A 16240-nucleotide genomic window follows, 5' to 3' on the forward strand; every position below is an offset into this window, starting at 1 on the left:
CTCTGGTCAAAAAGGGTGATGCACAGCTTTGGGTCTCCAGCTCGGGAAGTTTCCAAGATCTCACCGAGATGTTCAGTTACTCTACAGATAATCCTTTCTTATCTTTATTTATATATTTATTTGTTTATTAAGTCACAGATCACATTGCCACTTAGAAAAAATGACCTTCTGTAAACCGCAGAAGATACTTGACTGGTGAAACACATTGTGCTTCCATTTCCAACCCGGCAGCGCAATGGCCCTCAGCTGTCATTCCCAAAAACAGGTGCTGTAAATCAATACCTCAGTGGTTATATTTTGCCAGCACCCTAGCAGGAGGCAGCACAGCCCTCCTCTGAAGAGACCTTAAAGGTGCTTTGTGTGTGCCTCCATCTGTATGACTACAGCAAGAGGGAGCTGGGATGATGAAGGTCCATCGCGTACTACTCCTCATCTCCACAGGTAAAGGTGTTCCAGCCATTTCCTTGAACAGGGGTCATCTCCTTCCTGAGTGTGCAGGACCAGAGCTTTGCGTATACATCAGTATGAGCAAATGTATGTTCTGGGAGCAGCCTGTCCTGCTGATAAGGTTTTATGAACACACCGGATCATTTAAATGAGAGCTTTGGAGTGCCTTGGTAACAGCTCAGGTATTTGTAATTTCAGACACCAGATATTTTGAAGTGAGATGGTTTTGTGTTTAATTGTTTTTCTTTCTGTTATCTTTTTGCCATGCTCCCATTTACTCTAGTGCTACATGTATTTCAAAATGTGTGAAAGGGACTAGTAAACATGGCTTGAAATGTAAAAATTCATTACAAGAAATTTCATTAAGTTGTGGGACTACTGACAAGGAAGCAGAATTGATTTGCAGCTGCATGTGTTGTACCAGGATAATTCTTTTTAAACTGTCCCTTAAAAGAATAAGTATTTCATGATCTTAAAAATTTTTCACCAAATTCAAGCAGTATACTAAATTCCTGCAAGCCACACCAGAAGGCAGCAATGTGAAGGATTTTAATCGGATTAATAAAGCATAGCAAAGATCTTGACTTAGATATGATGCTGCGATCATAACTTAAAAATTGAAAGATGACTCCTGCCCACCCCAGCCCAGCTTCCTGGCAGGGGAAGCAAGCAGCGCTTGTCTGCAGCAGACAGCTTTTCTCAATGGCATCCAAGTGTTTTAATACCATCTCATGGCAGGACAAGGCCGAGACAGAATCCTTGGCATCTCAGCTCAACTATGTAAAAGGACCTGATGAAAAGTCAGTTAGGAAACAAGGGGAAATCCTGGCTTAGGTTGGAGTCAGCAGCAAAATTCTTGTTGACTTCAATGGCCCGGGATTCAAACTGAGAGAAGGGAAGGCAAGGATGGGATCTGCCAAAAATGCTTGTGGCAAGGCTCAGCTGTTCCGTTCCCTCTCACTACCTTTGAAAGGGGGTACATACAAAAACATCCCCAAGCCCCCCTTCCATTTGCTTTGCTCCCCTGTAACAGTGAAGCAGCTACAGTCTGGGTACATGATGTGGCTGCTTGTTCTGCAACAGGTGATCTGGAAATGGGGTTCATCTGTTTTTCTGTGAGGTGGGAAGCTGAGCACTCACCCCTTGGGAGTACTATGCCATGCACGTGTACTGCTAAAGCTGCACTGAAACAAAGCTGCTACCTGCCATTTTCACTCGTGATGCTCTTCTTACAAGGGCTCTTCCGTGTAGCGCTGCTGAGTCACGCTGAGCAGTCTGTGGGCAGAGCTCTCCAAGGACAAGCTGAAACCTTCCCTGAGGAGAGGGAAATAGGAGACCGCATTGTGAATGGTCACAAACACAACCTGAGCAACTCCCATTGTGGAGAGGTGCTCCTGCTCTGCTTAGACTTCAGATGCAAGGAGTCTGGATGGTGCTTTCACCTCAGCGACTGTTGTGCTTGGCCCTGTCCTTTAAAGTTACTGTTACAGGCAAGTCTGTGGAATTGAAGGTGGAGAAGATGACATCAGAAATCCCTGATTATGGGTATTCTCTGCATTTAACTGTCCAAAGTATTGCATGTAAGCACAGTTGCAGGTTGGGAGATCCTGGAGGAGATTCCTAATGATCAGTCTGATGTCCACCATCATGGCTATTTGTTTTTGTTCATCTCCTGGTTGGAGGCTGTTGTTGCCTTGCTCCTAAGCTGACCTCTGGATCAGATAGGTAGTTACCCCAGCTGACGGTATTTGCAATGCACGTAATGCACGCCTGAAATGAGGAGTCACACAGAGGACTTGGTGTTCACCCACCGCCAGCAGCTTGTTGTTGACAGTATTTCCTTCATGCCCACCTCAGACTGAGGGCATTGTAACGTGTCCCCTGCCCCATCTCACTGATGCCACCCCTGCTGTTCTGCAGCTGGGCTGGCCCTGTGCTATGAACATGAGACTCGCCTCGTCGAGGACTTGTTCAGGGACTACAACAAGGTGGTGCGCCCAGTGGAGGACCATCGGGATGCCGTCGTTGTCACCGTCGGGCTGCAGCTCATTCAACTTATTAGTGTGGTACGGTATGAATGTGTGGTACATGTTGAACTGCTGGCTTGTGTGATAGTGCCAAACGGTGTCCTTTTTCTGAGGATACAATTTTTTCTCCTTTAATCCTGATGTTTGCTGCTACTGCATCCTTTTTTTTTTTTCCAAGGATGAAGTAAATCAGATTGTAACAACCAACGTACGCCTGAAACAGGTAACTCTAAATATTGCTAACCATTTCATCCAATTCAAATAAATGCACTGGACACAGCCAGGAATGAACTACTCTGTTATACTTTCAGGGGCAACTTGGACAGGTGGGTCAGCTAGCAGAGCATTTCTTCTTTCTCGGGTCTCAAGAACAAAATGCGCTAGACACTAAGAGCCTTAAAAAAAAAACATTTTCTGTTGTATTTCAAACAATAGATTTATGGTATATTTATCTTTTATATTATTTTCTATTTTTTTTTATAAGCTTCTTAAACCAAAATTTAAGTTAATGTAAAAAATTAGCTGGGGGTCCCACTAGCGTATGTTTATGCTTTCCTGCATGTCCCAAAGGAAGGGAGGTGCATGTTTCTAGGAAGTACCAAAAATACCCCCAGAAGTGCTGGAAGAGGCTCTTAGTGGCTGAAATCCTTCCTCTTTAGCAATGGACGGACGTCAACCTCAAGTGGAATCCAGAGGACTACGGCGGTGTGAAAAAAATCCGCATCCCCTCAGATGATATCTGGCGGCCAGACCTTGTTCTTTACAACAAGTAAGGGGTGCCAGCTGCCTGGGGAGAGGAGGGGTAGCTCTGCCTCGTGGCACCACTATGGTGGGGCTGCTTTCCCACGACATCTGGGCCAGTGGATAGCATGCCGCAGAGTAAGTTTCTCCAGGAGCGGGCACGATGGCACTGGGGAGACCAGATGATCCGCAGCTGGAGAAATCCTTTTGTGACCATGTTAATTACGCTGCCCATATTGCTGTTAATGTCCGTGTTCCTTTTTGCAGCGCAGACGGTGATTTTGCCATCGTTAAATACACCAAAGTCCTTCTGGAGCACACAGGCCTGATCACCTGGACACCACCAGCTATTTTTAAAAGTTACTGTGAAATTATAGTCACGCACTTCCCATTTGACCAGCAGAACTGCAGTATGAAGTTGGGAACTTGGACATACGATGGTACAGTGGTTGTTATTAACCCGGTAAGCAAGGAGCTTGTAATTGGGAAAAGCAGTAAAGACCTGGATATGTTTTTAGGGAAATCTCAGTTTTAGAATGGAATATAACCTTGGTTTGACTGAAAAACAAGCAGGCACTACGTGTAAAATATAAAAACCCTATTTGTAGATCTAGCACAAAATTTCCTGGTTTGGCTTCTAAAATCCTGCAAACGCATAATTCCTGTGCCCTAACAGTCTCCTGCCTGTCTGTCTTCTGTCAGCTTCACACCACTCCTTATGGTGCTGCCTGTTCTGCTTTTGTTTTCTTTTTTTTTTTTTTTTTTGAAGGGGGGGGTTTTTTTTGCTCTTTTTTTTCCCCGCCCCCTGAGGTATGTCTCCTATCTGTAAATATTTAATCAGTCTCTCTTTAGTCAACTATCCCTGACTGTTTCTGTAAAATATTCAGTTGAATGCTGTGTAGAGGATGATATTCTAAAACAACATACACAAGAGTGGTTTGCTCACAAAAATGCATGAAGTGCCTGAGTTATTGGGAATCCTGTTCCTGAGCAACTACCAAGTTTTGATTTTGTTCAGAACATCTAATATTAAGAATTTGTATTTTTTTATGTCAGGAGAGTGATCGTCCAGATCTGAGTAACTTCATGGAGAGTGGGGAGTGGGTGATGAAGGACTACCGTGGCTGGAAGCACTGGGTTTACTACGCTTGCTGCCCTGACACCCCCTACCTGGATATCACCTACCACTTCCTCATGCAGCGCCTGCCTCTCTACTTCATCGTGAACGTCATCATTCCCTGCCTGCTCTTCTCCTTTTTAACTGGGTTAGTTTTTTACCTACCCACAGATTCAGGTATGTGGATTTACTCATTCTACTCCCATAGAAATTGCTCTTCTAACAAGTTTCTGAGAAATTCTGAGTATTTGAAATCACCAGCCAACTTAAAGGGCAGCGCTTACTAAAACCAGACGTTTCCACTCAAAATAATGGCTCTAAACATTCTGCAAATAAAGGGTAAGTGCTGAAAGCTGAAACTATTGATATAAATAAATTGGGCTGATTTCCCACAGAAGTCACTGCTTAACTATCCAGTTAACTTCTGCAAAAGAAAGATCTAGCTAGTTGATTGTTATGTTTTGCCTATGTATATTTTACCTATGTTTGTAGGTAGTTAGTGTGTTAGTACATCACGCAGTAAGGGAGCACACAAAGGATGAGTGAGGCCCTTTGGCACAGTGTTAGAGCAGAGATCTTGTTATCTGTTCACAGAAGTTACCCGTGTGACACAACAAGCAATCCTGGGCTCTTCTGGCCTCCTTTGTCCCTGCTGAGCAGCTCTTGCTCCCTGCAACCATTTCCTCTGCTTCATTCATTTTACCTTGTGTCAGCTTTTCATACTGCTTAATTTCATTAAGCCTCTTCTATGAAATACTTGATGTATTTTTTTCCAGTGGAAAACTTTATAGAAAGTTGAAGTGGATAGAAAAAAGATGTGTGAATCATGTTTTGTGGTTTGGTTTTGACATCCTACATACTGGAAGATCTCAAATAGCAACTGGTGTCAGTTGTGATTTTTGTCTGCCTACTCAGCCCAGCATGAGCCTGCCAGGGAGTAAGGCAAGCGAACCTCCAGGAGGCTGTGGAGCAAGCATTAATCAGGTGCATATACTTCATCACTCAAAATGCACAGCCCATGAAGTGCGCCTGGCAAGTAAGCTTTCCATATCCATCACCCATACCTCAGCCCAGGCATACCTGGTAATTCCCACCTTAATGCTGTAGCTGATGCTGAGAGCCTCTCAGGTTTGGCCAGCCTGGTTACTGCTTTGGATGCTGGGAGAGATAATAGCACTCCAGATGCGCGCACACACGTACATGTGTGAATAGCCATCATCCACATCCTATCTTCTCAAATAAATACTCTCTGTACTGAATGATAGGAACAGCAATAGTGGGGGGGTTTCTGGTAGGTTTGGTGTTTTGTTTTGTGTTTTTTGCATGGCAGGTGAGAAAATGACTCTCAGCATCTCTGTCCTGCTGTCTTTGACTGTGTTCCTTCTGGTCATCGTGGAGCTGATTCCCTCCACCTCCAGTGCGGTGCCTCTGATAGGCAAATATATGTTGTTTACAATGGTGTTTGTCATCGCTTCAATCATCATCACGGTCATCGTCATCAACACCCACCACCGCTCCCCAAGCACTCACACCATGCCGCACTGGGTCAGAAAGGTGAGCTATATGGCTTTGCACGTTTCCTGGTTTCCAGTGAGCACTCCATATTTTATTGGCAGGTTTTCTAATAAAAGTCAACAAGAATTGGGGAAGTAAATGCATCACATTAAATCTCTCTAGGCACAAGAGCCAGTGTTTACTACTTAGCTGTGCATAAAGTCAGCAAGACTGCTAAGGTGCTCCTTTAAGTAACAAAGTTGTCTACTGGGGTAGAGTCTTGCAGGGAACAGATGAGGCAAAACATGGGCAGCTGAAGGTACAGGGAAAAGAAAATGGGCCAGCTGGACTCAAATTACATTTCCTGGTCTAATTTTCCATCTGACTGCAAAACATTGCTGCCTGCCAGTGGCCAAGTTCACCAGCCCATGTGAGTGCAGAGCACAAAGGCCATTGGGGATACCTGCGTTCAGCATCCCATTTTGAAAAAGAGTTTAGCAAAAGCCATGATCTTCTCTGTACTTTTCCAATAAACACAGTCACTCTGCAGTCCTTGGGAAGCAAGGAGATCCTTGCACACTAGTGTCAATGGTAACCACGAGATGCAGAAAAAAAATGGATGTCTGTCACTACAAGTCCTTTGCCAGGGAGACAGTACCAAAGTGGATCCATTCAGTTATTCTTGCTTTTTTTTAAGCCTGCCTGGGTTCATATTAAACCATGACATGAATAGGAGATTGTTCTCTGTATTTCTAATTATACTTTTAAGGCTACAGCTTACATCAGATTCACTCTGCAGCATGAACAATCCCTGCAGAAGAGAGATTTCAACAGGCAAACACTGCATGCCCTTAAAATTACTCTGGCAGCAAGCCTCCGTTATTCCAAAGGAAACTTATTGTAAACCATATATGCATGTATAACAAACATTTGTAATAGCAAAGTCAAACATAAGTAGCCAAAAGAGATCCTTTGTAGTCTATTCTTCAAGCCAGATTCGTAAGCAATATGTTCCAAATTAGATGAGGGTCTGCTCTGGGACGTAGCATCCCCCTTCATGTGTAGATGTTGGCTATATGGCAGGGGGAAATGGTTTCCAGAAAATGTGACAGGCCTGTGGGTGACTCCATCTGCCCTGGGACATAAGGCTGACAAAAGCCCCAGTGTGACTAAGGCGCAGGCTGTGACATGCTCCGAGAGGGAATCTGTAGCTGATCCAGCGCGGGAAGCGATTTGGGACCGGAGAGGCTCGCCTTTGTTCAGTACACAGCTGCATCTGTAACACAGCCCCGCCGACCAGCAACTGTCTTCTTCTCCCTCTTTGTTTTCAGATCTTTATTGACACAATCCCAAACATCATGTTTTTCTCTACAATGAAACGACCGTCCAGGGATAAAGAAGACAAAAATATTTTTGCAGAAGACATTGATATTTCTGAAATTTCTGGGAAGCCAGGTTCTGTGCCTGTCAACTTCTACTCCCCGCTTACCAAAAATCCAGATGTGAAAAATGCTATAGAGGGAATCAAATACATTGCGGAAACAATGAAATCAGACCAAGAAGCCAGTAATGTAAGGCATTTTTTGTGCATGATTCATTTCTTGCTTTCAAATTGCTACTTTTCTTTTTTTTTTTTTTTTTTGGCAAAATATCCACACCTCATAAAAACACTCCAAACCCTGTTTTGGCTTTAGCAGGGGAGAGTCTTCTCCCCTTGATGCAGTCAACAAGAAGTGACAGACAATAGTCACAGATGGCAATCGAATCTTGGTCCAAAAAAAAAAAAAGAAAAAAAGTGGCAGTGCTAAGGTTTTCTAAATGTGGTACATGAAGCCATAGAGATGGAGTGTCTGTGAGTAGCAAAGACGTTTCAAGAGCTGTAAGCAAGTTCCAAAACACATTCCTCCTGTCTCCCACTCAGGCGTCTTCCCCCTGTGGTAAACAATCTCCTGTCACTTTTGAAAAGCCAGGAAGCAAGCCGGCCTCCAAAAGGCTAGCAGTTTTATCTGAGAAGTGTTAAATGTAACTTACAAATGATAATTCTGTTTTCAATAAGGTTTTGTTTTATTCCTGAATGCTACAAGTAGTCCCTGCAAGTGAAGCACGTCATGAGCTACTCAGATTACTGACTTTTTCCACATTGCAAGCCAAAGGAAGGATAAATGCGTGTAGAGTCACATATGGCAGTGTTCCCCAGGAAAACCTAGCTCTGCCTCCTCCTAGCACATTCAACACAGTTAACCCCCTCTTTTATTTCAGTTATCACAGCTCACACAGCTTTTTGCATGGATAATTCCGTACCAGTACTTCATCTGTCTAAATGATCATAGACCTTTCCTGCTCAGCTGCAGGCTAACCTGAAGATGGGGGGAGAGCTCTCTGGGACAATAATTTGTCCCCTGCTGCTAGCCTGAAGATGGGGGGAGAGCTCTCTGGGACAATAATTTGTCCCCTGCTCTTGAGAAGGAGGCGCCTCCTTCCCACGGGCAGAATTTACACCATGGCATTTGTTCCTGTGACCAAATTCCTGGAGCATGTGGAATGGCTCTGGCTGTAGTCTCATATTCCCCATGACTCCTATGCCTCTCTGCAGATAAAGTGTTGCCCTCGGCAGGGCTGGCGTGGCTTCAGCATCTCTGGGCTTCACTTCCTCCTAGACTTACAAGGAGGGTCTTCAGGTTACTGGCAAGTGCTCCCTTCGGAAGTGGAGCCCAGCTGCTTGTGTCGTCTGGGCACTGTTGATATCACTTCCAGAGGGCTTCAAAAGTCAAGTTCCCCAAATAAACGGAAGGTTGTGGCTTCTGAAGGCTGCCACCTCATTGCATTCAATTATGGACCACCTCAAAACAGTATTGATTATCGGTGTCCTCTAGATAAATTACAACAGCCTCTTCTACTTGTGGGGCAACTAAGGCAAAAGTAGAGGGTGCCTTAGGCCAGTACGTGTCATTCCGTAAGGCAGAGTTCCAGGGCTGGAAATCCTGAGCCCTGCTGCACTTAGCACCTCACACTCTGCTCGCTCTTACGGTGCTGCGTTCCCACCAAAAGCGTCTAGTGAAAAGGCAGTCGCAAAGCAAATGGTTCACGGTGTCCCACAACTGGAAAAAAGACTAAGGGAGCTACCAAGAAGGTTTTCCCAGACCTTAGAGTGTATAGTAGGGATGGAAAGCAGGGACTAGAGCTAAATTAATGGAAATTGCTTAGATATCCCGTGAGAATGAAAAAGCAATAGAAAAACAAAAGCCAGTTGGGCCAAACTAAGCATTTTGCTTTCAATGTTTTAAACTCTCTTTCAAAAGCAACGATTTGCCTAAAAATTAAGCTTTTCAACATTTCTTTTTAATGAAATTGTTCACCAAATTGCCAGGGTTTCTAAACAGTTTAGCCTTGAAACTTGCATTTCTAGGTTGCTTAGGCTTTCTGAACCACTGACCTGCTTTTGAGAAGAAAATGAGTACTTTTTGCATAATAATAGTGGAACTTAAGGAAGAGCCTTTCCACTGTTCAAGACAGTAAATTACAAGAATGCCCATAACAAACGTGGCTCTGCAGAGATTTTACCATCTCCTTTGTTTCTTTCCCAGGCTGCAGAAGAATGGAAGTTTGTTGCGATGGTGGTTGATCATCTTCTCCTTGGCATATTTATGCTAGTTTGTATTATAGGAACATTAGCTGTATTTGCTGGTCGCCTTATTGAATTAAATCAGCAAGGATGAACATCAACTGGAAACTATTTGCTACCCTGGTCAGCATCTGAAAGCATCTTAACCGTCAGAACCTGGCCAGCCTCCGAAAGTTTCACAGACAGGAATCGGTCCCTGCTGGGAAAGAGCAGGGATAATAAAACGTAAGGCTCCATACTTAGCACTTCTGGGCTGCTGCTTGGTGGCATTTCCTTGCCAAAAAGAAACACTTGCATTACTGGTAGACTGAATGGCTGTCAGCCAGGTTTTGATCCGTTTTACCATTTATTAAAAATGTTAATGTATTAATAAGACTGTCTGACTTTGTAACCCACAGATACAATTCTACTGAAATCAATAGCAGTGTAATAAGCTTTAGCTGAGCTGTAAATCTGTATCCAACTTTAGCGTTCAAGCTGGTTTCAATATCTGCTCTGTGGTTTTTGTATTGGCGGAGTCACAAATGACTTCTCTTGTAACACTAGATGTAACCAGCAGAAATATCTCAAACTCCATGCTTAAGCACTTGATTTTCACGCACAAATCTGAAACTGCTAACTGTCATATGTGACTCTACCTGTAGAAACTCTTGATGCAGCAAAGAGGAGGGACTGTCCCTTACTGTGGGAAGGATCCAGACTCAGCTGGTTGGGTCCCACAGGTATTTTTTGCTATCAAGTCCCATGGTAAAGGACTTGTAGAGGAGGATTTTTTGCCCTGTTTTTTCACTGAGCCCGGCTCTGTGACCATCAGGCATCCCAGTGACTATGTTGCAGTCACTGCCCTCTTATTTTTACCTGCCAATACTCATTATAAGAAGCCATTCATTCATTATGTATTAATGCTCAGGATTTTCAGTTGTCAACAGCTATGTTCTGCAATTGCATCCTAAGGGAAAAGTTTAGGCCAGAGGGGAAAGGAGGGTATCCACAGGATAATCTCTATACTCAGCCTACTCTGCCCTGGGAAGGTTGGTTTCCACTCTTCATTCTGAGTGATGACTAATGTGGGGGCAGCTTCAAATTTGGGGGTGCTCAGTATGACATCTTAAACGCAATTCTCTCTGTTCCCTGAAAACTGTCCCCTGCCCTGAAATAGATCATGACCATTAAAGCCAGGCACAGCATCACAAAGATCATTCCTACGGAAAGTGTGGATCTCAGTTTTACTTACGTATGACAAAATGACAGAACACCTCCTCGCCTGAGCAACGCAAATAATTACCCAAACTTTACTCAAATGTTGAGCAGCAGCTCACTCTAGTGGCCAAAATGAAGTAGTGCTGCTTTTGGCCAAAGACCTTTGGGTTTTAGTAAATACTCAACATAAGCAACAAGCCTATGTGTGTTTCAGTAATACAGCGTGGAAGTACTAGTAGTGCTGCCTATATTTCTCAAAAATAAATAAAGTGAGGTGGGGCATCTGTCACAAGTTACTCATCTTTCCCAACTGGTTGCCCAAGCCAATAGGACTACTTTGCTAACAGCTGTAAATAATTTGCTGTGAGTTTAATAAAATAGTTTGTATTATGTTAATGGTCTACAGGAATGTGTCATGTCTGCAGAGGACAGGCATTTGAGATGCTCTATAGGGAAAATTAGGCACTTAGGCAATACTTCTGTCATTGCATAGTGTTTGCTGGACGATGTTTTGGTGAGCTGCAGTCCTAAGCAAAGCAAACAGTTTGTCTGGGGCAATCGATCACTTGTAACACTCTGCTCAGCTCTTACGGTTTAGATGATGATAATCTTTGCCTCCCTGGATAATCGTTAACCCTGTAAACAATTGCTGAAGATGTATGCTGGGTAAAGCCTCTGCTGACAGATGGAGTGCTTGCTGCAGCTCTGTTTATCTTCAGTGTGAGTTCTCAGCTCTCAGCCCTCGGAGGGAGTCACACAGCTCCCCGGCTCATCATGAGCTAAGCTGCAGCATAACGGTGCCTGGGAGTTAATTTGGGAGACTGTGATTGGCTCTAAAATTGACAGAACAATCCTCTTAGAGCAGCATGTGGTTGAATCTTAGCATTAAAAATAAACATTGAGTAACAAGATTCATGGTGAGCATCCACAGTATCTTGGTTCAGCTGCCCCAGCTTCCTCAAGGCAGATCTGGGTCTTGGCCTCCAAATTCCACCTATTTGTGTGCCAGGGTGCGTGCATGCACACATGCGTGCCTGCCTGCTCGCTTCTCCAGCTCTCTTCATACACAGCTAGCTACCACGTTGCAGTGTTTTCCTTCCACTTCCTCAGAAAAAGTTTTGAAATTATTTATTTGACAATTTTTATTTGTGATAGTTTGATCTGTCTTATGGGCACAGCAAATCTCCTGCCTTCCTATCGCTCTGAGTCTTGATGAGCTACTCGTGTCTCAAAAGATGTGACACCAGGCAAAAATAAATGCTAACAACTTCCCTTCTTAGGTTGCAGAATCCAGGCATTGTACTCTGACTCTCCAAACAGATGGTCCAAACACCAATAAGCACACTTCAGGAGACAGTTCATCTGCATCTTTGTTTTGCTTTGCTTTGAATGCTCAGACTGTCCCAGTCTTCTTTATTCTCTGTTCCTAGCTCACCTTTGCGATACATTTTTCTTGCATACCACTAACATCCCCTGTTACCAGTATCCATCTACTGAAAGAGAATATCCTTACCTACATACAATTTCTTATCTGCTACTGTCCTTTTAATGTGTCAGCACATCTGTACACCTGTTAAAATAGTAGCTTTGGAGGTTGTAAATGTGCTGTCTCAGTCACTGTCAAAGATAATTTGCTGTCAATGTGTAAGTACATATCGTCTAACGATTTCTCATTTACAGCACTGTAGTCTCTCCCTGCAATCTTGACACTAAACTCTCCTCTCTCCTACGTGGGTAGCACCAGCAGCCCCAGGGAGGTGGCCCTGGATAATACTCGTGCGACCCACATGTGCACCTCTGCTGCCTCGTTGCCTTCAACAGGCAAATTTCGGCTCTGAGCTTCGACTAACAATTCTCATGATAAGCAAAACAAGAAACGGGCCTCACACACTCATTGTTGAATTTCTCTAATAAGTGTAAAAAATAATGAAATGCAAACACCGTGCTGCTGAAGTAAGCAGACCTCATTTAAACGAGGCAGACCAGGGGCTTCTGGGTGAGAAGGTGTTGCTTTTAATAGTGATAGCACCCTGAGCAGTTAACTTGTCCCTCTTTTAACTGCTACCTTCTTCCTATTAAAGCTGCTTTTGCTCACTTTGAGCTTGTTGATAACACCCTATTTCTGTCCTTAATAGAATAGCTCTCTGGAACATCTCAATCTTCTTCAGTCTAACTCTCTTTCCAATTTTTAAACAATTTGGCAATTAAGTTTCCCCTTCCCATCCCTTTAGCTGACCTTCAGCTACTTTCTACTGTGCCATGGATATTTTGCTCGCAGGGATGCAGTCACCCCCAAATCTCTTTCCCCTTTGGCAATTGCGCTGTTCAGGAGACCTGACATTTGTAAGGAGGTTATTTGAATTTTTAAAGTCCATTACCTTGTACCAACTCCAAGGGAGCAATTTCACTTCTGCATGAGTCTGTAATCAGAGCAGGCTGCTGCTCTCCATCATCACCAGGCAGATGAGCTAAACCTGATGGCCTTATTCTGTCTATTCAGCCAGTTGGATCTCAGCTTTGTAAAACGTAGTTGAGCTGATCAACAGAGCGAGCAGGAAAATGACATTCACTGAACTCTAAACGTTTGATCATGAGCTTGTGTATGCCAGGTGTGATCACTCACCTGCAACTAGTGCTCGGGTCCTGAAGCCTCCTTCAGTTTGAGAGTTTTTAAGAAATCAGATTATTGTTTCAGGCAGTTGTAAGACAATTTAAGCACTCATTTTTTCTCCAGGATATAAGTTGCTGCCAACCTCCTTGCTGTGGCCACCTCCCCAGAGATGTGTGAAAGCAGTGTGAGTTTCATCAGCATGCTGACTCAGCAGTTCCTGTTTCCACAGCTGAAGCAAACCACAGTGGGTAGGGACAGCAGGGCGAAAGAGTATGTGTAACACAGGACCCGCAAAGTGCATAAACACTGTGCTGCTATTGGAGAAAGGAAGCACATTACCTCCCTGAAAAGTTTGTTTTCTGGTATGGTGGCATGCAAGATGCCGCCTTTAAAGTCACCGATAGTTTAGCACATCAGAAATGCTTTTGACTTTGGACACTTTTAGAAGGTTGCTGTTCTTGGATCCAGTCACAAGACCTCACATTTTCATATGTTTACTAGTGCTAGATAAAGTCTAGCACAGCCTCCAGGCCCCTAGGCACGCTCCTGGGTGTAAATTCCCTCCCTCCCTCTTTCTCTTCCTGAAAAATTGTGAAATCGGTACCAAGTCTCCCAAGCTTCTCTCAGATAAATGTTGCACAGACACTGACTTCTAACAAAGCTCTGGGGTACTTTCTCCCTTTCTGGAAATCAAATCCCAACTACAGACGAGGCAATCAGACCATTTTGCAAACGATTCTCTAAAACAGTCGTACTTCAGTCCCTGATAAAGTATAAAAGACTGGCAGAGCTATGGAAAACAGCCAACCTGCAAGCAACCATTTCCATGCTCATTGCGAGAGCCCTGCTGAGTTCCATTGGCTGTAGGTGCGTTATGTGCAACAAGGACAGGGCAATTATTTCACTTGTTAGCGTGCGACAGGCCAGACTGACCAGCAGGCAAGAGTCCAAAGGAGTTTGTAGGCTACTGCAGCACAGACATGATGGGTCACTCGGTCGATTCCCCATAAAGGGAGAACTCTTTCCTAACATGTTTCCCGTCATCCCAGCACAGATCTCCCATTGTAGGACATCTTCCCAACTTCTAACAGCCAAGCAGATCTGTATCAGTGTTTGCTATTTATCCCATATGGAGCCTGGAATAAACACATCACATGGTATTTCCCCAGTACGTAGACAAGAGGAAGCTGTTTGCCTCTACGTGACTTTTCAGCTAACCAGTGACCCAAATGCAATATGCTGTGCTTAGGAGCCTCATGTGGATTTGTGACCCTCTTTAGGGAGCTTTAGGTCTGTAAAGGCAGTAAACACAGAGTACCTGCAGTTTTTCCATTTGTGAGCTCCATAATTTTTGCTTGCAAGCTAATCTAGGTTGCGTGCGTGGGTCAGAAGAGGGTAGAGAGAAAAAAATTGAACCTGTTTTTGTGTCCATGTTGTAATGCTCCAAGCATGCAATGACACATAAACAGAGAAAATATGTTTCATAAAGGCCTGGCAAGGTTTGAAACCTTACACTGAAGGCAAATCAGTAATGCCATTGCTCTCAGGGCAGTGTGTCTCACCATAATGCTGTCTTTGGGCAAATGGTCATCTCCTGGTCCAAACATGAAAGTAAATTACAGCAGGTTACCTCAGCACACAGGTTACTCAGTTTTTGACCTTGCTGGGACGTGTTGCTACAAGGGAATCAAGAATGTATTTAAGTTCTTCAGGACACCTGTCCCTAACATTCATATATTTCAGACAACAGTGTTATGCAGCTGCTCGGCTGGACCATGTTCATGCATGGAGTGGAAAGCAATACTGCATTTGGGTCACTGGTTAGCTGAAAAGTCACGTAGAGGCAAACAGCTTCCTCTTGTCTACGTACTGGGGAAATACCATGTGATGTGTTTATTCCAGGCTCCATATGGGATAAATAGCAAACACTGATACAAAAACCATCCAAATACCTCCAAAACGTGAAATCCTACAGAGACAAAAGCATGCAGGATCAATGTGTTGGCTCACATAGGCACTCAGGACACAGCTCTCACCCTTCAAACCTTGCTCTTATCTGCCCAAGCTACTCCATTACATAGAATTTGGGCATTTTTCCATTCAAGACCTTACTGCTGGACCCAAAAACATTAACGGAAGCTTTGTTTCTAGAAAACTTAGTCAAGCTGAGAGGGAAAAGGAAGCAGAATCTATTGTTTGTCTGGCAAAGCAATCTCTGCGTGAGTTAATTGAGGTAAGAAGCACAAATGCCTTTTGGGGCATCATGTAGAGAGGGGTAATTGACCTTCCCACACCTCTGCATACTGCAAACCTTAAAAGGGAAAAAGCAAGTACCTCTTTCCCACTGTTTAATTATGTTTCTACTCCACCGTGTGTGTCTGCCTGCTGCCTTGCCATTCCCCAAGCTCCACTACCCCTCCCCTGCTGGCTGCTATCAAGGCCATCGGAGGCAGGTAGGGAAAATGAAGTGTGTTGAGAGCTCTGCGGACAAATAGAGCATCGGGAGCTGGGGTAAGAGGAGACCCTGCTTAACGGCCTTGGGGGTTTTCCCAGAAAGCCGGGGCAGCGCTGAGCAGGAGCGGGAGGGCGCAGCGCACCTCTTCCCTCGGGCGCTCCATGCCAGTGGGCGCAGGGGAGGCCAAGAGGTTACAGAAAGCAGAGCTGCCGATGCAGGCGATGCCTACAGCCAGGGAACCGGTGGGGGTTTGAACAGGATGAATCCCGGGAAAAGCTACCAATACACACAGTTCAGCTCGTTAGCACTCGGGGGCCTGAAAACCTTTCCCTGTTAATGTGGTTATCTCGTTAGCTCTGACTGGTTTTAACTTCCACTGACCACCTGGGACAGAAGGGCCGCAGGTACGGCCGGGGGGCACGGCCTTCGCCAGGACCCTCACGCCGCCTGGGAAGGCCCACCCCACGGGAAAGCCGCGCTCCGCCGGCCGGGCCGGGCCTGCTAGCCGGGGGCGACGGGGCGGGTG

General features: G+C 44.6%; 1 protein-coding gene across 2 annotated transcripts; it reads left to right on the top strand.

Annotated features, from left to right (window-relative positions):
- Positions 1-326: 326 nt before the first annotated feature.
- On the top strand, positions 327-9819 carry CHRNA1 (cholinergic receptor, nicotinic, alpha 1 (muscle)). 2 transcript variants are annotated; one of them, XM_009332599.1, is made up of 10 exons: positions 327-441; positions 2368-2513; positions 2653-2697; positions 2786-2800; positions 3134-3243; positions 3483-3678; positions 4272-4509; positions 5663-5886; positions 7158-7397; positions 9411-9819. In XM_009332599.1, exons 1-10 carry the CDS (start codon positions 402-404, stop codon positions 9540-9542), a joined length of 1386 nt encoding a protein of 461 aa, XP_009330874.1. In that variant the 5' UTR covers positions 327-401; the 3' UTR covers positions 9543-9819. The 2 variants fall into 2 exon arrangements, with proteins under 2 accessions (XP_009330874.1, XP_009330885.1); XM_009332610.1 differs by lacking the exon at positions 2786-2800.
- The last annotated feature ends 6421 nt before the right edge of the window (positions 9820-16240 follow it).

Source organism: Pygoscelis adeliae, unplaced genomic scaffold, assembly GCF_000699105.1.
Source record: "Pygoscelis adeliae isolate BGI_AS28 unplaced genomic scaffold, ASM69910v1 Scaffold160, whole genome shotgun sequence".
In the NCBI taxonomy this organism is placed as follows: Eukaryota; Metazoa; Chordata; class Aves; order Sphenisciformes; family Spheniscidae; genus Pygoscelis; species Pygoscelis adeliae.